This window comes from Oncorhynchus kisutch, linkage group LG13, assembly GCF_002021735.2.
Source record: "Oncorhynchus kisutch isolate 150728-3 linkage group LG13, Okis_V2, whole genome shotgun sequence".
NCBI classification, from domain to species: Eukaryota; Metazoa; Chordata; class Actinopteri; order Salmoniformes; family Salmonidae; genus Oncorhynchus; species Oncorhynchus kisutch.
This window is the reverse complement of record NC_034186.2, coordinates 12,955,359-12,977,777: the sequence shown is the minus strand read 5'-3', so window position 1 is coordinate 12,977,777 and position 22,419 is coordinate 12,955,359. Positions and strand designations below refer to the sequence as shown.

At 46.0% G+C, this 22,419-nt stretch overlaps 1 protein-coding gene across 1 annotated transcript in view; it reads right to left on the bottom strand.

Moving 5' to 3' along the window:
* LOC109903044 (low-density lipoprotein receptor-related protein 8-like) overlaps nt 1-22,419 on the bottom strand; it is a 344,351-nt gene that overhangs the window by 81,342 nt on the left and 240,590 nt on the right. The window contains 2 exon segments of the mRNA XM_031785602.1: nt 2,438-2,560; nt 5,518-5,892. Coding sequence (XP_031641462.1) covers nt 2,438-2,560; nt 5,518-5,892 — 498 coding nt within the window.

Here is a 22,419-nt window from a genome sequence, read left to right as displayed (position 1 = left end):
AATACATCCTGATACTACACTGTACTGAAATACATCCTGATACTTCACTGTACTGAAATACATCCTGAAACTACATTGTACTGTAATACATCCTGATACTACACTGTACTGTAATACATCCTGAAACTACACCCCTCTGTAATGTGAGCCCCTGACTGTCTTCCAGGACTCTACAGCCATGTAACTTTATACACAGCTACTCTCTCTGTGTCTGTCTGCATGGCTAGAGTTACACCACTATACTACTGTCTGTCTGCATGGCTGGAGTTACAACACTATACTACTGTCTGTCTGCATGGCTGGAGTTACAACACTATACTACTGTCTGTCTGCATGGCTGGAGTTACAACACTATACTACTGTCTGTCTGCATGGCTGGAGTTACAACACGATACTACTGTCTGTCTGCATGGCTGGAGTTACCCCACTATACTACTGTCTGTCTGCATGGCTAGAGTTACAACACTATACTACTGTCTGTCTGCATGCTGGAGTTACAACACTATACTACTGTCTGTCTGTGTGGCTGGAGTTACCCCACTATACTACTGTCTGTCTGCATGGCTGGAGTTACAACACTATACTACTGTCTGTCTGCATGGCTGGAGTTACAACACTATACTACTGTCTGTCTGCATGGCTGGAGTTACCCCACTATACTACTGTCTGTCTGCATGGCTGGAGTTACAACACTATACTACTGTATGTCTGCATGGCTGGAGTTACAACACTATACTAATGTCTGTCTGTGTGGCTGGAGTTACAACACTATACTGCAGTCTATCTGCATGGCTGGAGTTACAACACTATACTACTGTCTGTCTGCATGGCTGGAGTTACCCCACTATACTACTGTCTGTCTGCATGGCTGGAGTTACCCCACTATACTAATGTCTGTCTGTGTGGCTGGAGTTACAACACTATACTGCTGTCTGTCTGCATGGCTGGAGTTACAACACTATACTACTGTCTGTCTGCATGGCTGGAGTTACCCCACTATACTACTGTCTGTCTGCATGGCTGGAGTTACCCCACTATACTAATGTCTGTCTGTGTGGCTGGAGTTACAACACTATACTACTGTCTGTCTGCATGGCTGGAGTTACAACACTATACTACTGTCTGTCTGCATGGCTGGAGTTACAACACTATACTACTGTCTGTCTGCATGGCTGGAGTTACCCCACTATACTACTGTCTGTCTGCATGGCTAGAGTTACAACACTATACTACTGTCTGTCTGCATGGCTGGAGTTACCCCACTATACTACTGTCTGTCTGCATGCTGGAGTTACAACACTATACTACTGTCTGTCTGCATGGCTGTAGTTACCCCACTATACTACTGTCTGTCTGCATGCTGGAGTTACCCCACTATACTACTGTCTGTCTGCATGCTGGAGTTACAACACTATACTACTGTCAGGCTAGTACACACAAGCAGTGTGTTATGGATTCCAGGTTGATCACGGACCACATCTCACAAATATGGGGCCTAAATAAAGTCCAGTCAGCATTAGTTTGACCTTCAGTTCTCTCTGGCATAGATAGACAAGACAAAGACCGTAGCTGCCAAATATGAGCGTGTTACCATAGACACATAGCAATAAAATCTAGAGTTACTGTACTGCATAGATATACAAAAACAGTTCTGCTTCAACATTATTCTCAGAAATGCCCACAGAGCTGGAGAGGAGAATGTAGTAAGGATATGAAGAAAGAAAGGGACATTTCTCATCTACGGCAGTAGTGTGTCCCAATGTACCCATAAATGCCTTCTCTTATGGTGGAAAATATGGCAATATGGTGGAAAAAAACTATTTTGGATTATTGGAACATATGTCAACTATATGGACATAATGCAGTATCCAGGAGATAAAGAACAGAACATAATGCAGTATCCAGGAGATAAAGAACAGAACATAATGCAGTATCCAGGAGATAAAGAACAGAACATAATGCAGTATCCAGGAGATAAAGAACAGAACATAATGCAGTATCCAGGAGATAAAGAACAGGACATAATGCAGTATCCAGGAGATAAAGAACAGGACATAATGCAGTATCCAGGAGATAAAGAACAGGACATAATGCAGTATCCAGGAGATAAAGAACAGGACATAATGCAGTATCCAGGAGATAAAGAACAGGACATAATGCAGTATCCAGGAGATAAAGAACAGAACATAATGCAGTATCCAGGAGATAAAGAACAGGACATAATGCAGTATCCAGGAGATAAAGAACAGAACAGAAGGCAGTATCCAGGAGATAAAGAACAGAACAGAAGGCAGTGTCCAGGAGATAAAGAACAGAACAGAAGGCAGTGTCCAGGAGATAAAGAACAGGACATAATGCAGTATCCAGGAGATAAAGAACAGAACAGAAGGCAGTGTCCAGGAGATAAAGAACAGAACAGAAGGCTGTGTCCACCCACCGTTGATACAGCCGGCCTCATCACTGAAGTCAGGACAGTCGTGCACCCTGTTGCACTGCTTGGTTCCATGGATACAGGACCCATCACCACATTGGAACTCATCTGGACGGCAGGTCAGCAGAGCTGTGGAGGAGAGAACACACACAGAGAGAGAGAGAGAGAGAGAGAGAGAGAGAGAGAGAGAGAGAGAGAGAGAGAGAGAGAGAGAGAGAGAGAGAGAGAGAGAGAGGGAGTGTGTGTGAGGGAGACGAAATCAAGAGACCGCAAGAGAGAGCCACAAATGTGATGTTAATTCAACTGCTCATCATCCAACTTTCTATGTATCTCTCTAGATGATCCAACCCCAACCTGGTATCCTGTCAGAAAGAAAATGACCCCTGGTAAAAGATGTGTGTGTTTTATCTTGGGTTAGGCAAACACAGAGTGCATTCCAATTCAACAGTAATCACCCTCCGTTCCCCCCTTCTCCCCCCTAACTCCCCTCTGCTCCAGAGAAATCCTGTGGAAATGAGAAGCTGGGAGGTGTTTACCATAGAGATCCTATTAAATTACTAGACAGGCTATATGATAAACCCTCAAAGTTCCAGAATAGGAGAAAATGGCAGTCATACGGGGTGGCAGGGTAGCCTAGTGGTTAGAGTGTTGGGCCAGTAACTGAAAGGTTGCTGGATCAAATCCCCGAGCTGACAAGGGAAAAAATCTCTAGTTCTGCCCCGGAACAAAGCAGTTAACCCACTGTTCCCTGGTAGGCTGTCATTGTAATTAAGAATTTGTTCTTGACTGGCTTGCCTTGTCAAATGAAGGTTAGACTTTCTAAAATATTTGTTTATATTGGTCAGCGAGAAATCCAAACCAGTCTAATTGGAATGAAGATTTGAATCATGATAGTGATTTTGATTATAATGGTAGGAATCATATTTTAACATCCAAACCCTCAAACAAGTCTGAAACCCCTGCATGAATCTACTCTGACTTCCTCCCTGTCTTTGTGATCAGTGTTTGTCATTACTGAGTGGTCTCCGGGGTTGAGAATAGTGTGTTACTCAAGGAGAGAGGGCCAGGTTATGAGGACCCTCGCTACCTCTCAAGGGCTCTTCACTGTTCCAATCATCACACTGTTGCATGGCAACCAACCTCACTGATTGCCGTGGTGATTCCAGCATGGAGCATCTTATAAACGGGCGCCAACACAGAGGTCTCAGGAGGGGTTTGATAGCATACTGTATCATCCATACACAAACCGACACGCAGGCACACACATACAGACAAAGACGCTGGAACACACATACACCAATGCCTGTACACTCACAAATCTATCCACATACATGAATTGTACATAGATAGTGATTTAAAGCTATTTAGTCATTCTAAGCTTACTATAACCCTACACAGGCGGGAAGACTCCACTACCTGTCCATATAGACTATATACGTGCATTAAAAAGTATTCAGACCCCTTCACTTTTTCCACATTTTGTTACGTTACAGCCTTTTTCTAAAAATGTATGACATAATTTCCCCTCATCAATCTACACACAATACACCACAATGGCAAACAGACCCTTTGCTATGAGACTCAAAAATTGAGCTCAGGTGCATCCTGTTTCCATTGATCATCCTTGAGATGTTTCTACAACTTGATTGGAGTCCACCTGTGGTCATTTGGAAAGGCACACACCTATACTACCATTCAAAAGTTTGGGGTCCATTAATATTCCATAAAAAATCTACCATTTCCATCTACAATAGTCATTTACAACATTAACAATGTCTACACTGCATTTCTGATCAATTTGATGTTATTTTAATGGTTAAAAAAAAGTGATTTTCTGTCAAAAACAAGGACTTTTCTAAGTGACCCCAAACTTTTGAATGGTAGTGTATCTATATAAGGTCCCATCGTTGACAGTGCATATCAGAGCAAAAATCAAGCCATGAGGTCGATGGAATTGTCCGTAGAGCTCCGGGACAGGATTGTGTCGATGCACAGATCTGGGGAAGGGTACCAAAACATTTCTGCAGCATTGAAGGTCCCGAAGAACACACTGGCCTCCATCATTCTTAAATGGAAGATGTTTGTAACCACCAAGACTCTTCCTAGAGCTGGCCGCCCGGGCCAAACTGAGCAATCGGGGGAGAAGAGCCTTGGTCAGGGAGGTGACCAAGAACCTGATGGTCAATCTAGAGTGGCCAGACGGAAGCCACTCCTCAGTAAAAGGTACATGACAGCCGTCTGGAGTTTGCCAAAAGGCACCTAAAGGACTCAGACCATGACAAACACGATTGTCTGGTCTGATGAAACCAAGATTGAACTCTTTGGCCTGAATGCCAAGCGTCACGTCTGGAAGAAACCTGGTACCATCCCTACGGTGAAGCATGGTGGTGATGGCATTATGCTGTGGGGATTTTTTTCAGTGGAAGGGACTGGGAGACCATTCAGGATCGAGGGAAAGATGAACGGAGCAAAGTACAGACAGATCTTTGATGAAAACCTGCTCCAGAGCGCTCAGGACCGCAAAGGTTCACCTTCCAACAGGACAACGACCCTAAGCACACAAGTCTCTAAATGTCCTTGAGTGGCCCAGCCAGAGTCCGGACTTAAACCCGATCGAAACATCTCTGCAGAGACCTGAAAATAGCTGTGCAGCGACGCTCCCCATCCAACCTTACAGAGCTTGAGAGGATTTGCAGAGAATGGGATAAACTCTCCAAACACAGGTGTGCCAAGCTTGTAGTGTCATACCCAAGAATACTCAAGGCTGTAATCACTGCCAAAGGTGCTTCAACAAAGTACAGAGTAAAGGGTCTGAATACTTTTGTAAATGTGATATTTCCGTAGTTTTTTTTATACATCTGCAAAAAATTCTAAAAATCTATTTTTGAGTTGTCATCATGGGATATTGTGCATAGATTGATGAGGGGGAAAAAAACTATTAAATTCATTTTATAATAAGGCTGTAATGTAACAAAATGAGGAAAAAGTCAAGGGGTCTGAATACTTTCTGAATGCACTGTAGATGTAGTACCACATCCTGTGTGCATCCTCAGGTGACCCAATCCCAGATTCAGTAGGTGACTTACCGCAGTCAGCCTCGTCAGATTTGTCCTTGCAGTCGGCTTCTCCGTCACACTTCCAGTTGAGGTGGACACACTCTCCACTTCCACACTGGAACTCCCCCGCCGAGCACCGGGGCTTCTGGGGCTCTGTTCGGCGACTACAGCGCTCCATAGACTCGTCAGATTTATCCCTGCAGTCAGGGTCTCCATCGCAGCTCCACAGAGCTGGGATGCACTCCGAGTCGTTACAGCGGAACTCCTGGGAGCCACAGCGGGAAGTGGAACACTTCTCCTCATCACTCCAATCCCCACAGTCGTCGTCGCCGTCGCACACAAAGATGGGAGCCACACATTTCCTGTTATGGCACTGGAACTCCTTGGCGGGGCAGGCATTGGCGTCTGTAGAGGGAAGAAAGAGACACGCAGAGAGAGAGATCTGTTAGAGATCTCAACACCGGAGAGTGATGAAGAGAAACCATGAGCTGTCATGTAAGAGATCACAGACAAAACAGAAGAGTAAAAAACAGGAACTTCTAAAAGTTTACGTGACAGAATGAGAATGGGCGCTAAAAAGGGTGGCGCCTGGCCCTGCTCTGAACTACACATCCAGCCATGGCGCCTGGCCCTGCTCTGAACTACACATCCAGCCATGGCGCCTGGCCCTGCTCTGAACTACACATCCAGCCATGGCGCCTCCAGGGCCCAGAGCCACAGCCATGATAAAAACACTTGGCTTCTGTACTGTATGTGTCTGAGATTGAGAGAGCTGCTCTGAGACAGGCTCCTCTATAACCTCTCCGTTTCTCCCTCTAACCTCATTGATTTCCTGGCTGCCCAAATAGCCCCAGTCCTGGCCCTGGCTCTGAGTAGCGGCAGCCAGGCTAAATGACTGTTAGTATGCAGTGATAAGCGGCTGGCCCTGCCTTAATAGGGTCAACTGTGGAGGTATTGAGTTTTATGGCCTTTTTATGTAGAGGATTGTTATAATACAGTAAAGACACACTGCAGACGGAATTCACAGGATCATTTAAACTCACAAAGACACGGACAAGCGCACACACACACACACACACACACACACACACACACACACACACACACACACACACACACACACACACACACACACACACACACACACACACACACACACACACACACTCATAGACACACACATACTGGCATAATGCCGAACTACTCTCACAGACAGTAATATTAGGACAAAAAGCAGGTACTCAAATACTGCTACAACAGTTACATGTAAATCTCAACTGACATCCTTCCTCTCATACTTACATCATACTGTAGTACATTTAAACAAACTCCTGCCAACTGTGTAGTGTTCACAGCAGATGATAAATGCCACATTAGCCTTTTCACCTACCCAGGCTCTGTGGAGTGTAAGACCCACTGCGAAATACTCCAGTCATTCCCAACAGTGACATTATCACATCTCCACACTGGACTGACTCCCTATGATGTATGTGTTGTGGGGAAAGGGCACACTTGTCTTTCAGTAGCACTTCACTTCCCTGTGTGTGTGTGTGTGTGTGTGTAGCCCTCCACTTCAATGTCTCCTCACCACACCACACACACTGCGCCACTGTTCTGCTAATTTTGGGGATGCATACTAATCATCTCCAGTCCTATCAGAGTGATTAAATTAAAGTCAACAAATAAACAATAGGAAATTACATGATCAGGTGTTTCTCAGGTCAACCCCCAACCCCTCTCTCTGTCTGTATGTTCATTGACTGACAGTTGAGTAAGGAGAGAGTTTAATTCAGGTTCAAATACTTTGTTGCCAGTCAACAGTGGTTGAATGTTTGAATTTACAGAGAAATTCATGAAAAAGCGAACACTGCTGATGCTACTTGTGTTCTAAGCAGAATGATATGAACACATCTCTTATACCGAGTATCATATTATACGGTATGCTGGCTTTAGAGTAGCATGTGGCTTTCTGATATATTTCTCATAGATAAATCCTCCATCAAGCAACTTAACCCATAGAGTCTATGTCGGGGCACCCGCAAAAATCCAATTAGCATAATAAAAAAATCCCCATGTCTGTTTAAGCTAGACATACAGTATCTGTTTTTCTACATGGGCTGCATCTCAATCCATGTTGTCCTTCCTCATCTGCGGTGGAAGATGGCTGAGCTACAGATGTGTTAGTCAGACCATGAGACATCCCCAAAAAACGGTTCTCTCACGAAAACGTCTGTAAGTCCAAACGGTTTGGCCTACAAAACTACTACGCAAAGACGAGACTCTTACCAACGTAAGAGTCACGGAGCTCGTCTGAAGTTGGTACCGCCGATCTGGCATCTTCTGTCTGTAGCGTCTGAACAGTTTGGCTACACACTAACATAACCTCTCTAAGGAAATGTTCATGTCGGTTGTGTTGCTCTAGGAACCTTCCAAATTAAATAGATAAATGGTCCTTGGTCTGACCATCCTGACTCCCATTGGGGGGAGTCAGTGGGACACCAGTCTGATCCTTGGTCTGACCATCCTGACTCCCATTGGGGGGAGTCAGTGGGACACCAGTCTGATCCTTGGTCTGACCAACCTGACTCCCATTGGGGGGAGTCAGTGGGACACCAGTCTGATCCTTGGTCTGACCATCCTGACTCCCATTGGGGGGAGTCAGTGGGACACCAGTCTACTAAGATTGTAGAGGATTGTGACTGACTGAGGTCAAGACTATTTGAGAGACCAGATTTCACTGATGGCTATTGATAGAAGGGTGTGAATGGAACTCGTAGTAGGGAACGTGGCTTACGAGCCAATCAAGAACATACTGTAGTGCACAGCCAGCCCAATTCTGATATTTTGCCCAATTATTAGCAAAAGGGCTGATCTGATTGATCAAAAGACCAATTAGTGGAAAAACATTTTAGGCTGCCTGTGTAAACGCAGCCATAGTAAAACAAATGCATACACACACAAGCACACCACACCCTCGTCCAGCGTAGAGGGTATTAGAGAGAGACATGGGGGGCCCTAGAGGGTATTAGAGAGAGACATGGGGGCCCTAGAGGGTATTAGAGAGAGACATGGGGGACCAGAGTAGAGGGTATTAGAGAGAGACATGGGGGCCCTAGAGGGTATTAGAGAGAGACATGGGGGCCCTAGAGGGTATTAGAGAGAGACATGGGGGCCCTAGAGGGTATTAGAGAGAGACATGGGGGCCCTAGAGGGTATTAGAGAGAGACATGGGGGGCCCTAGAGGGTATTAGAGAGAGACATGGGGGCCCTAGAGGGTATTAGAGAGAGACATGGGGGCCCTAGAGGGTATTAGAGAGAGACATGGGGGCCCTAGAGGGTATTAGAGAGAGACATGGGGGCCCTAGAGGGTATTAGAGAGAGACATGGGGGGCCCTAGAGGGTATTAGAGAGAGACATGGGGGCCCTAGAGGGTATTAGAGAGAGACATGGGGGCCCTAGAGGGTATTAGAGAGAGACATGGGGGCCCTAGAGGGTATTAGAGAGAGACATGGGGGCCCTAGAGGGTATTAGAGAGAGACATGGGGGGCCCTAGAGGGTATTAGAGAGAGACATGGGGGCCCTAGAGGGTATTAGAGACAGACATGGGGGACCAGAGTAGAGGGTCTTAGAGAGAGACATGGGGGACCAGAGTAGAGGGTATTAGAGAGAGCCATTGGGGGACCAGAGTAAAGGGTATTAGAGAGAGACATGGGGGACCAGAGTAGAGGGTCTTAGAGAGAGACATGGGGGGACCAGAGTAGAGGGTCTTATAGAGAGACATGGGGGGCCCTAGAGGGTATTAGAGAGACATGGGGGGCCCTAGAGGGTATTAGAGAGAGACATGCGGGACCAGAGTAGAGGGTATTAGAGAGAGACATGGGGGGCCCTAAACGGTCTTAGAGAGAGACATGGCGGCCCTAGAGGGTATTAGAGAGAGACATGAGGGACTGACCATCGTGCAAATGACGTTTGTTGTGTCGTTTGCAGACGACACAACAGTAGCCCTAACCCATCTGGACAAGAGGAATACCTATGTGAGAATGCTGTTCATCGACTACAGCTCGGCATTCAACACCATAGTACCCTCCAAGCTCGTCGAGACCCTGGGTCTCGACCCCGCCCTGTGCAACTGGGTACTGGACTTCCTGACGGGCCGCCCCCAGGTGGTGAGGGTAGGCAACAACATCTCCTCCCCGCTGATCCTCAACACTGGGGCCCCACAAGGGTGCGTTCTGAGCCCTCTCCTGTACTCCCTGTTCACCCACGACTGCGTGGCCACGCACGCCTCCAACTCAATCATCAAGTTTGCGGACGACACAACAGTGGTAGGCTTGATTACCAACAACGACGAGACGGCCTACAGGGAGGAGGTGAGGGCCCTCGGAGTGTGGTGTCAGGAAAATAACCTCACACTCAACGTCAACAAAACTAAGGAGATGATTGTGGACTTCAGGAAACAGCAGAGGGAACACCCCCCCATCCACATCGATGGAACAGTAGTGGAGAGGGTAGCAAGTTTTAAGTTCCTCGGCATACACATCACAGACAAACTGAATTGGTCCACTCACACAGACAGCATCGTGAAGAAGGCGCAGCAGCGCCTCTTCAACCTCAGGAGGCTGAAGAAATTCGGCTTGTCACCAAAAGCACTCACAAACTTCTACAGATGCACAATCGAGAGCATCCTGGCGGGCTGTATCACCGCCTGGTATGGCAACTGCACCGCCCTCAACCGTAAGGCTCTCCAGAGGGTAGTGAGGTCTGCACAACGCATCACCGGGGGCAAACTACCTGCCCTCCAGGACACCTACACCACCCGATGCTACAGGAAGGCCATAAAGATCATCAAGGACATCAACCACCCGAGCCACTGCCTGTTCACCCCGCTGTCATCCAGAAGGCGAGGTCAGTACAGGTGCATCAAAGCTGGGACCGAGAGACTGAAAAACAGCTTCTATCTCAAGGCCATCAGACTGTTAAACAGCCACCACTAACATTGAGTGGCTACTGCCAACACACTGTCAATGCCACTGACTCTACTCCAGCCACTTTAATCATGGGAATTGATGGGAAATGATGTAAATATATCACTAGCCACTTTAAACAATGCTACCTTATATAATGTTACTTACCCTACATTATTCATCTCATATGCATACGTAGATACTGTACTCTATATCATCGACTGCATCCTTATGTAATACATGTATCACTAGCCACTTTAACTATGCCACTTGGTTTACATACTCATCTCATATGTATATACTGTACTCGATATCATCTACTGTATCTTGCCTATGCTGCTCTGTACCATCACTCATTCATATATCCTTATGTACATATTCTTTATCCCCTTACACTGTGTATAAGACAGTAGTTTTTTTTGGAATTGTTAGTTAGATTACTTGTTCGTTATTACTGCATTGTCGGAACTAGAAGCACAAGCATTTCGCTACACTCGCATTAACATCTGCTAACCATGTGTATGTAACAAATACATTTGATTTGATTTGATTTGATTTGATTTGATTTAGCAGACTGACCAGTAAAGGGTATTAGAGAGAGACATGGGGGACCAGAGTAGAGGGTCTTAGAGAGAGACATGGGGGGACCAGAGTAGAGGGTCTTATAGAGAGACATGGGGGGCCCTAGAGGGTATTAGAGAGACATGGGGGGCCCTAGAGGGACGAGCCTCTCTCCCACCCGGGGGCACACTGCAGTCGTGGCCTAAAGTTTTGAGAATGACACAAATATACATTTTCACAAAGTGGAAATGGCAATTTGCATATACTCCAGAATGTTATGAAGAGTGATCAGATGAATTGCAATTAATTGCAAAGTCCCTCTTTGCCATGCAAATTAACTGACTTCTCCCAAAAACATTTCCACTGCATTTCAGCCCTGCCACAAAAGGACCAGCTGACATCATGTCAGTGATTCTCTCGTTAACACAGGTGTGAGTGTTGATGAGGACAAGGCTGGAGATCACTCTGTCATGCTGATTGAGTTTGAATAACAGACTGGAAGCTTCAAAAGGAGGGTGGTGCTTGGAATCATTGTTCGTCCTCTGCCAACCATAGTTACCTGCAAGGAAACACGTGCTGTCATCATTGCTTTGCACAAAAAGGGCTTCACAGGCAAGGATATTGCTGCCAGTAAGATTGCACCTAAATCAACCATTTATCAGATCATCAAGAACTTCAAGGAGAGCGGTTCAATTGTTGTGAAGAAGGCTTCATTCAGGACCATCTCCTAAGGTTGATTCAGCTGCGGGGTCGGGGCACCACTAGTACAGAGCTTGCTCAGGAATGGCAGCAGGCAGGTGTGAGTGCATCTGCACGCACAGTGAGGCAAAGACTTTTGGAGGATGGCCTGGTGTCAAGAAGGGCATCAAAGAAGCCTCTTCTCTCCAGGAAAAACATCAGGGACAGACTAATATTCTGCAAAAGGTACAGGGATTGGACTGCTGAGGACTGGGGTAAAGTCATTTTCTCTGATGAATCCCCTTTCTGATTGTTTGGGGCATCCGGAAAAAAGCTTGTCTGGAGAAGACAAGGTGAGTGCTACCATCAGTCCTGTGTCATGCCAACAGTAAAGCATCCTGAGACCATTCATGTGTGGGGTTGCTTCTCAGCCAAGGGAGTGGGCTCACTCACAATTTTGCCTAAGAACACAGCCATGAATAAAGAATGGTACCAACACATCCTCCGAGAGCAACTTCTCCCAACCATCCAGGAACAGTTTGGTGACGAACAATGCCTTTTCCAGCATGATGGAGCACCATGCCATAAGGCAAAAGTGAGAACTAAGTGACTTGGGGAACAAAACATCGATATTTTGGGTCCATGGCCAGGAAACTCCCCAGACCTTAATCCCATTGAGAACTTGTGGTCAATCCTCAAGAGGCGGGTGGACAAACAAAACCCCTCAAATTCTGACAAACTCCAAGCATTGATTATGCAAGAATGGGCTGCCATCAGTCAGGATGTGGCCCAGAAGTTAATTGATAGCATGCCAGGGCGGATTGCAGAGGTCTTGAAAAAGAAGGGTCAGCACTGTAAATATTGACTCTTTGCATCAACTTCATGTAATTGTCAATAAAAGCCTTTGGCACTTATGAAATGCTTGTAATTATACTTCAGTATTCCATAGTAACATCTGACAAATATATCTAAAGACACTGAAGCAGCAAACTTTGTGAAAATTTATATTTGTGTCATTCTCAAAATTTTGTCACGACTGTACAGCACCCGATGTCACAGGAAGGCCAAAATTATCATCAAGGACATTAACCACCCAAGCCACTGCCTGTTCACACCGCTACCATCCAGAAGGTGAGGTCAGTACAGATGCATCAAAGCTGGGATCGAGAGACTGAAAAACAGCTTCTATCTCAAGGCCATCAGACTGTTAAATAGCCATCACTAGCCGGCTTCCACTCGGTTACTCAACCCTGCACCTTAGAGTCTGCTGCCCTATGTACATAGACTTGGGATCACTGGCCACTTTAATAATGGAACACCAGTCACTTTAGTAATGTTTACATACTGCTTTACTCATCCCATATGTATATACTATATTCTATTCTACTGTATTTTAGTCAATGTCACTCCAACATTACTCGTCCTAATATTTATATATTTCTTCATTCCATTCTTTACCTTTTAGATGTGTGTGTATTGTTGTGAATTGTTAGATACTACGGCTGTTGGAACTAGGAACAAGCATTTCACTACACCCACGATAACACCTGCTAAATAGGTGTATGTGACCAATACAATTGTATTTGATTTGAAAAGAGCATGGCTAACATCACACACACTCACATAAGTGCAAATGCACACACAGGCTCGCAAGTCCGAGCACACACACACACACACACACACACAGTCCCACGCACGCACGCAAACACACACACATCACTGCGCCCCTTTCATGAGTCAGTGGGTGTAGTTTCTGGAGTTTGATCTAAATTAAGACACTGTGTTTTTACCCATCAGCCCCTGAGCTGTTGGCGCCCTAATCCCGTTACCATCTACAAGGCAGAAACAGTACAGGTGCATCAAAGCTGGGACAGAGAGACTGAAAAAACAGCTTCTATCTCCAGTCCATCAGACTGTTAAACAGTGACCACTAGCCTTAGTCACTGCTATAGCCCTTGAACTTTTCTACATTTTGTTACGTTACAGCCTTATTCTAAAATGGATTAACAGTGAAGACATCAAAACTATGAAATAACACATGGAATCATGCAGAAACCAAAATATTGTTCAACAAATCAAAATATATTTTATATTTGAGATTCTTCAATATAGCCACCATTTGCCTTCACGACAGCTTTGCACAATCTTGAACTTCTCTCAACCAGCTTCATGAGGTAGTCACGTGGAATTAATTTCAATAAAAAAATGTCCCTTCTTAATGCGTTTGAGCCAATCAGTTGTGTTGTGACAAGGTATGGGTGGTATACAGAATATAGTCCTATTTGGTAAAAGACCAAGTCCATATTAGGCAAGAACAGCTCAAATAAGCAAAAAGAAACGTCAGTCCATCATTACTTTAAGACATGAAGGTCAGTCAAGACGGAAAATTTCAAGAAACATCAAGCACTATGATGAAAGTGGAGATCCAGAGTCCCCTCAGCTGCAGAGGATATGTTCATTAGAGTTACCAGACTCAGAAAATGCAGCCCCAAATAAATGCTTCACAGAGTTCAAATAACAGACACATCTCAACATCAACTGTTCAGAGGAGACTGTGTGAATCAGTCCTTCATGGTCGAATTGCTGCAAAGAAACCACTACTAAAGGACACCAATAAGAAGAGACTTGCTTGGACCAAGAAACACGAGCAATGGACATTAGATAGGTGGAAATCTGTCCTTTGGTCTGATGAGTTCAAATTTGAGACTTTTGGTTCCAACCGCCGTGTCTTTGTGAGACGCAGAGTAGGTGAACGGATGATCTCTGCATGTGTGGTTCCCACCGTGAAGCATGGAGGAGGAGGTGTGATGTTGTGGGGTTGCTTTGCTGGTGACACTGTCTGTGATTTATTTAGAATTAATTTGCTTTTCAACAGGACAATGACTGAAAACACACCTCCAGGCTGTATAACGGCTATTTGACCAAGAAGGAGAGTGATGGAGTGCTGCATCAGATGACCTGGCCTCCACAACCACCCGACCTCAACCCAATTGAGATGGTTTGGGATGAGTTGGACTGCAGCCAAGGAAAAGCAGCCAACGAGTACTCAGAATATGTGGGAACCCCTTCAAGACTGTTGGAAAAGCATATCTGAAGTTTTTGATTTCTACATGATTCCATATGTGTTATTTCATCGTTTTGATGTCTTGACTATTAATCTAGAATGTAGAAAATAGTACAAAATAAAGAAAAACCCTTGAATGAGTAGGTGTCTCCAAACCTTAGACTGGTACTGTATATTTATAATGTATTTATATTCCGGCCTCTAACATTTCTCGTTCTGATATTTATTTGTAATTTTTTTCTGGATTATGTGTGTATTGCATTTTCTATTGCTAGGCATTACTCTACTTTTGGGAGTTAAAAACGCAGGCATATTCTATTGCTAGGCATTACTCTACTTTTGGGAGTTAAAAACGCAGGCATTTTCTATTGCTAGGCATTACTCTACTTTTGGGAGTTAAAAACGCAGGCATTTTCTATTGCTAGGCATTACTCTACTTTTGGGAGTTAAAAACGCAGGCATTTTCTATTGCTAGGCATTACTCTACTTTTGGGAGTTAAAAACGCAGGCATTTTCTATTGCTAGGCATTACTCTACTTTTGGGAGTTAAAAACGCAGGCATTTTCTATTGCTAGGCATTACTCTACTTTTGGGAGTTAAAAACGCAGGCATTTTCTATTGCTAGGCATTACTCTACTTTTGGGAGTTAAAAACGCATGCATTTTCTATTGCTAGGCATTACTCTACTTTTGGGAGTTAAAAACGCAGGCATTTTCTATTGCTAGGCATTACTCTACTTTTGGGAGTTAAAAACGCAGGCATTTTCTATTGCTAGGCATTACTCTACTTTTGGGAGTTAAAAACGCAGGCATTTTCTATTGCTAGGCATTACTCTACTTTTGGGAGTTAAAAACGCAGGCATTTTTGCTGCACCTGTGATATCATCTGTAAATTTGTGTATGTGACCAATAACCTTTGATTTGAGATTTGATTTTGATTTGGCACAGAAATGCTTTTCATCAGCACAGCACCAGTACACCGTTCAATTATCATTGATTAGTTGTAGAGCCTCGCATCATCAGGTGTAGCCTCGGAAACGTGAGTCAGACACTGAATCATAAAGAACACAAGGAATGGGAATTAGAACGTTCCCCCAGAGAATCCCAGGCTCAACTCAACATCTTCAGCCAGGCACAGACACCTGGTCTACAGCCTTCTAGTCAGGCTCTAATGGTCCATAGGGCAAACAAACAACATGGTCTAGAATACCAATCTATGTATACATATGAGTTATCAATACAACTAATCAATGATAATTGAACGGTGTACTGGTGCTGTGCTGATATCCAGGGCTGATCTGATCCTGATGAGTAATTATATTTAGGGAAAACGATTTGTCAACACCAGCCTCTGGATAGCAGCAATGATGAGCTGTAGTACTCGACTCCCCATCCCACATCTCCTGGCCTGTGAATCGTATTGAGCCATTGCTTTGCAACAGCAAGCTAATGTAGCGTTCACCGCCGCTATGGGGCACCATTATACTTAAATTGTTAAAGCAGTGTGGACCAGAGAGATGTCCCCCCCCAGGGAACCCCTGACTGCCCACAGAGAGATGTGTCCCCTCAGGGAACCCCTGACTGCCCACAGAGAAATGTGTCCCCTCAGGGAACCCCCTGACTGCCCACAGAGAGATGTGTCCCCTGAGGGAACCCCCTGACTGCCCACAGAGAGATGTGTCCCTCCCCTGAGGGAACCCCCTGACTGCCCACAGAGAGATGTGTCCCCTGAGGGAACCCCCTGACTGCCCACAGAGAGATGTGTCCCCTATCCTCGAAGGTACTACAGTGGTCTAAGGTACTGCAGTGGTCTAAGGTACTACAGCGGTCTAAGGTACTACAGCGGTCTAAGGTACTACAGTGGTCTAAGGTACTGCAGTGGTCTAAGGTACTACAGCGGTCTAAGTGGTCTAAGGTACTACAGCGGTCTAAGTGGTCTAAGGTACAACAGCGGTCTAAGGTACTACAGCAGTCTAAGGTACTACAGCGGTCTAAGTGGTCTAAGGTACTACAGCAGTCTAAGGTACTACAGCGGTCTAAGTGGTCTAAGGTACTACAGCAGTCTAAGGTACTACAGCGGTCTAAGTGGTCTAAGGTACTACAGCGGTCTAAGTGGTCTAAGGTACACCAGCGGTCTAAGGTACTACAGCAGTCTAAGGTACTACAGCGGTCTAAGTGGTCTAAGGTACTACAGCGGTCTAAGTGGTCTAAGGTACAACAGCGGTCTAAGGTAATACAGCAGTCTAAGGTACTACAGCGGTCTAAGTGGTCTAAGGTACTACAGCGGTCTAAGTGGTCTAAGGTACAACAGCGGTCTAAGGTACTACAGCAGTCTAAGGTACTACAGTGGTCTAAGGCACTACAGCGGTCTAAGGTACTACAGCGGTCTAAGGTACTACAGCGGTCTAAGTGGTCTAAGGTACAACAGCGGTCTAAGGTACAACAGCGGTCTAAGGTACTACAGCGGTCTAAGGTACTGCAGTTGTTTAAGGCACTGCATCTCAGTGGTCAGACGTCACTACAAACCCTGGTTGGATTCCAGGCTGTATCACAAACGGCCGTGATTGCAGTCCCATAGGGCAGCGCACAGTTGGCCCAGCATCGTCCAGGTTTTGTAGGGTTAGGCCATCATTGTAAATAATCATTTGTTCTTCACTGACTTGCCTAGGGACATAAAGGTTAAATAAAAAAATCAACTAAATAAAAATATAGTGTACTACTTTGCTCACAAGTAGTGCATAATGTATGGAAATAGGGAGCCTCCCGAGTCTAAGGCACTGCATCGCAGTGGGTCACTACAGACAACCGGCTGTGATCGGGAGTCCCATAGGGCGGCGCACAGTTGGCCCAGCGTCGTCCGGGTTAGGGGAAGGTCTGACCGGGGGAGGGTCTGACCGGGGGAGGGTTTGGCCGGGGGAGGGTCTGACCGGGGGAGGGTTTGGCCGGGGGAGGGTTTGGCCGGGGAGGCTCATCGCGCTCCAGTGACTCCTTGTGCCGCCTGCATGTTGACCTTGGTCGTCAGTAAAAACGACATATTGGGGCAGCTGGCTTCCGCGTTAAGCTGGCAGGTGGTAAGAAGCGCAGTATGGAGGAGGACGCATGATTCGACCTTCGCCTCCCGACCCTGTTGGGGAGTTGCAGCGATGAGCTTTGGGTTGAGGAAGGAGGAGGAGGATGAGGTTGACAAGGAGGAGGAAGGATTCAGCAGTTACTGATACAATCATGCACATGTGAACTACAGACAGGAAGGCCAGAGGACCTGTTTATGTGAGAGAACGAGTATTTGGAGGGGGATGTGTGTGCAGGTGTGTGTGTGTGTGTGTGTGTGTGTGTGCGTATGCGTGTGCATTTGTGTGCATAGATGGGCTGCCTGTCAGCCCTTCTCTCGGGTCCCAGACTGTTTATCAGTACTTTGACTACATTTGGGCTTTGAGGTTGGCGCTCACAGGCTCTCAGACAGACAGGTAGAGGCAGACCGACAGACTCTCAGACAGACAGGTAGAGGCAGATAGACAGGCTATCAGACAGACAGGTAGAGGCATGCCAACAGGCTCTCAGACAGACAGGCAGAGGCAGATAGACAGGCTCTCAGACAGACAGGTAGAGACAGATAGACATGCTCTCAGACAGACAGGCAGAGGCAGATAGACAGGCTCTCAGACAGACAGGTAGAGACAGATAGACAGGCTCTCAGACAGACAGGTAGAGACAGATAGACAGGCTCTCAGACAGACAGGTAGAGGCAGATAGACAGGCTATCAGACAGACAGGTAGAGGCATGCCAACAGGCTCTCAGACAGACAGGCAGAGGCAGATAGACAGGCTCTCAGACAGACAGGTAGAGACAGATAGACATGCTCTCAGACAGACAGGCAGAGGCAGATAGACAGGCTCTCAGACAGACAGGTAGAGACAGATAGACAGGCTCTCAGACAGACAGGTAGAGACAGATAGACAGGCTCTCAGACAGACAGGTAGAGGCAGATAGACAGGCTATCAGACAGACAGGTAGAGGCATGCCGACAGGCTCTCAGACAGACAGGCAGGGGCAGATAGACAGGCTCTCAGACAGACAGGTAGAGACAGATAGACATGCTCTCAGACAGACAGGCAGAGGGAGATAGACAGGCTCTCAGACAGACAGGTAGAGACAAATAGACAGGCTCTCAGACAGACAGGTAGAGACAGATAGACAGGCTCTCAGACAGATGGGCAGAGGCAGATAGACAGGCTCTCAGACAGACAGGTAGAGGCAGATAGACAGGCTATCAGACAGACAGGTAGAGGCATGCCGACAGGCTCTCAGACAGACAGGCAGAGGCAGATAGACAGGCTCTCAGACAGACAGGTAGAGACAGATAGACATGCTCTCAGACAGACAGGCAGAGGGAGATAGACAGGCTCTCAGACAGACAGGTAGAGACAAATAGACAGGCTCTCGGACAGACAGGTAGAGACAGATAGACAGGCTCTCAGACAGACGGGCAGAGGCAGATAGACAGGCTCTCAGACAGACAGGCAGAGGCAGATAGACAGGCTCTCAGACAGACAGGTAGAGACAAATAGACAGGCTCTCAGACAGACAGGTAGAGACAGATAGACAGGCTCTCAGACAGACAGGCAGAGGCAGATAGACAGGCTCTCAGACAGACAGGTAGAGGCAGATAGACATGCTCTCAGACCAACAGGTAGAGGCAGATAGACATGCTCTTAGACAGACAGGTAGAGACAGATAGACAGGACACGTCGCTGACAGGTGTATAAAATCAAGCACACTGCAATGCAATCTCCATAGTAAATATTGTCAGTAGAACGGCCTTACTGAAGAGCTCAGTGACTTTCAACGTGAGACCGTCATAGGATGCCACCTTCGATGAGTTCAGTACAGCTGCCACTGCTACACTTCATATGCAAAAGTATGAGTGGATTTGGCTATTTCAGCCACACCCATTGCTGACAGGTGTATAAAATCGAGCACACAGCCATGCAATCTCCATAGACAAACATTGGCAGAAGAATGAGCTTACTGAAGAACTGTGGTTCAGTCATAGGATGCCACCTTTCCAACAAGTCAGTTCATCAAATTTCTGCCCTGCAAGAGCTGCCCCATTCAATTGTAAGTGATATTATTGTGAAGTGGAAACGTCTAGGAGGAACAAAGGCTCAGCCGCGAAGTGGTAGGCTACACAAGCTCACAGAACGGGACCGCTGAGTGCTGAAGCGCGTAGAGAGTAGAAATCGTCTGTCCTTGGTTGCAACACTCACTACTGATTTCCAAACTGCCTCTGGAAGCAACGTCAGCACAAGAACTGTTTGTCAGGAGCTTCATGACATGGGTTTCCATGGCTGAGCAGCCGCACAAAAGCCTAAGATCACAATGCGCAATGCCAAGCGTCGGCTGGAGTGGTGTAAAGCTCACCGCCATTGGACTCAGGAGTAGTGGGAACGCATTTTCTGGATTGATAAATCACGCTTCACCACCTGGCAGTCCGACAGACGAATCTGAAGTTTGGCGGATGCGAGGAGAATGATTCCTGCTCCAACTGTAAGGTTTGCACAGTCTGGGGCTGTTTTTCATAGTTCGGGCCCCTTAGTTACAGTGAAGGGAAATCTTAACACGACAACATACAATGACATTCTACACAATTATGTGCTTCCAACTTTGTGGCAACAGTTTGGAGAAGGTCCTTAGCTGATTCAGCATGTCATTGCCCCCACGCACAAAGCGAGGTCCATACAGAAAAGGTTTGTCGAGACCCAGTGTGGAAGAATTTGATTGGCCTGCACAGAGCCCTGACATCAACCCCAGACCTCACTAATGCTCGTGTGGCTGTATGGAAGCAAGTCCCCACAGTAATGTTCCAACATCTAGTGGAAAGCCTTCCCAGAACCACAGCAATGTTCCAACATCTAGTGGAAAGCCTTCCCAGAACCACAGTAATGTTCCAACATCTAGTGGAAAGCCTTCCCAGAACCACAGTAATGTTCCAACATCTAGTGGAAAGCCTTCCCAGAACCACAGTAATGTTCCAACATCTAGTGGAAAGCCTTCCCAGAACCACAGCAATGTTCCAACATCTAGTGGAAAGCCTTCCCAGAACCACAGTAATGTTCCAACATCTAGTGGAAAGCCTTCCCAGAACCACAGTAATGTTCCAACATCTAGTGGAAAGCCTTCCCAGAACCACAGTAATGTTCCAACATCTAGTGGAAAGCCTTCCCAGAACCACAGTAATGTTCCAACATCTAGTGGAAAGCCTTCCCAGAACCACAGTAATGTTCCAACATCTAGTGGAAAGCCTTCCCAGAACCACAGTAATGTTCCAACATCTAGTGGAAAGCCTTCCCAGAACCACAGCAATGTTCCAACATCTAGTGGAAAGCCTTCCCAGAACCACAGTAATGTTCCAACATCTAGTGGAAAGCCTTCCCAGAACCACAGTAACGTTCCAACATCTAGTGGAAAGCCTTCCCAGAAGAGTGGAGGCTGTTATAGCAGCAATGTTCCAACATCTAGTGGAAAGCCTTCCCAGAAGAGTGGAGGCTGTTATAGCAGCAATGTTCCAACATCTAGTGGAAAGCCTTCCCAGAACCACAGTAATGTTCCAACATCTAGTGGAAAGCCTTCCCAGAACCACAGTAATGTTCCAACATCTAGTGGAAAGCCTTCCCAGAAGAGTGGAGGCTGTTATAGCAGTAATGTTCCAACATCTAGTGGAAAGCCTTCCCAGAAGAGTGGAGGCTGTTATAGCAGCAATGTTCCAACATCTAGTGGAAAGCCTTCCCAGAAGAGTGGAGGCTGTTATAGCAGCAATGTTCCAACATCTAGTGGAAAGCCTTCCCAGAACCACAGTAATGTTCCAACATCTAGTGGAAAGCCTTCCCAGAACCACAGTAATGTTCCAACATCTAGTGGAAAGCCTTCCCAGAAGAGTGGAGGCTGTTATAGCAGCAATGTTCCAACATCTAGTGGAAAGCCTTCCCAGAAGAGTGGAGGCTGTTATAGCAGCAATGTTCCAACATCTAGTGGAAAGCCTTCCCAGAAGAGTGGAGGCTGTTATAGCAGTAATGTTACAACATCTAGTAGAAAGCCTTCCCAGAAGAGTGGAGGCTGTTATAGCAGTAATGTTACAACATCTAGTGGAAAGCCTTCCCAGAAGAGTGGAGGCTGTTATAGCAGCAAAGGGGGGACCAACTCCATATTAATGCCCATGATTTTGGACTGAAATGTTTGACAAGCAAGTATCCACACACTTTTGGCCATGTAGTGTATCTCTACCTGAAAATACATGGTCTCAGTGATTGATAGTTGGTATTCAGCAGTCATAAAAGTATGCCTTATTTACTCTGAAGAACTACTAAAATAGTGCATTTGTCAGACAGCCTAGACAACCGCTCTATAGAGATGAGATGAGGACTTGGAATGAAATGAAGTCACCAAATGTAATCTATACAACAACTGAAATATTTCATTAAAGTAATGTGGTTATTAAGTGATAAATGATGGTTATTAAGTGATAAGTAGTCATGAGGAGTCACTACCATCATGGACATTTATGAATAGTTATATACTGTGTTGTTACAGCATTCAACCCAGATAATACTCAGTGCATTTGAAGTTTAGATAAATATGCAATACTGAAACCGAAAAACTGTGATTCTTTCA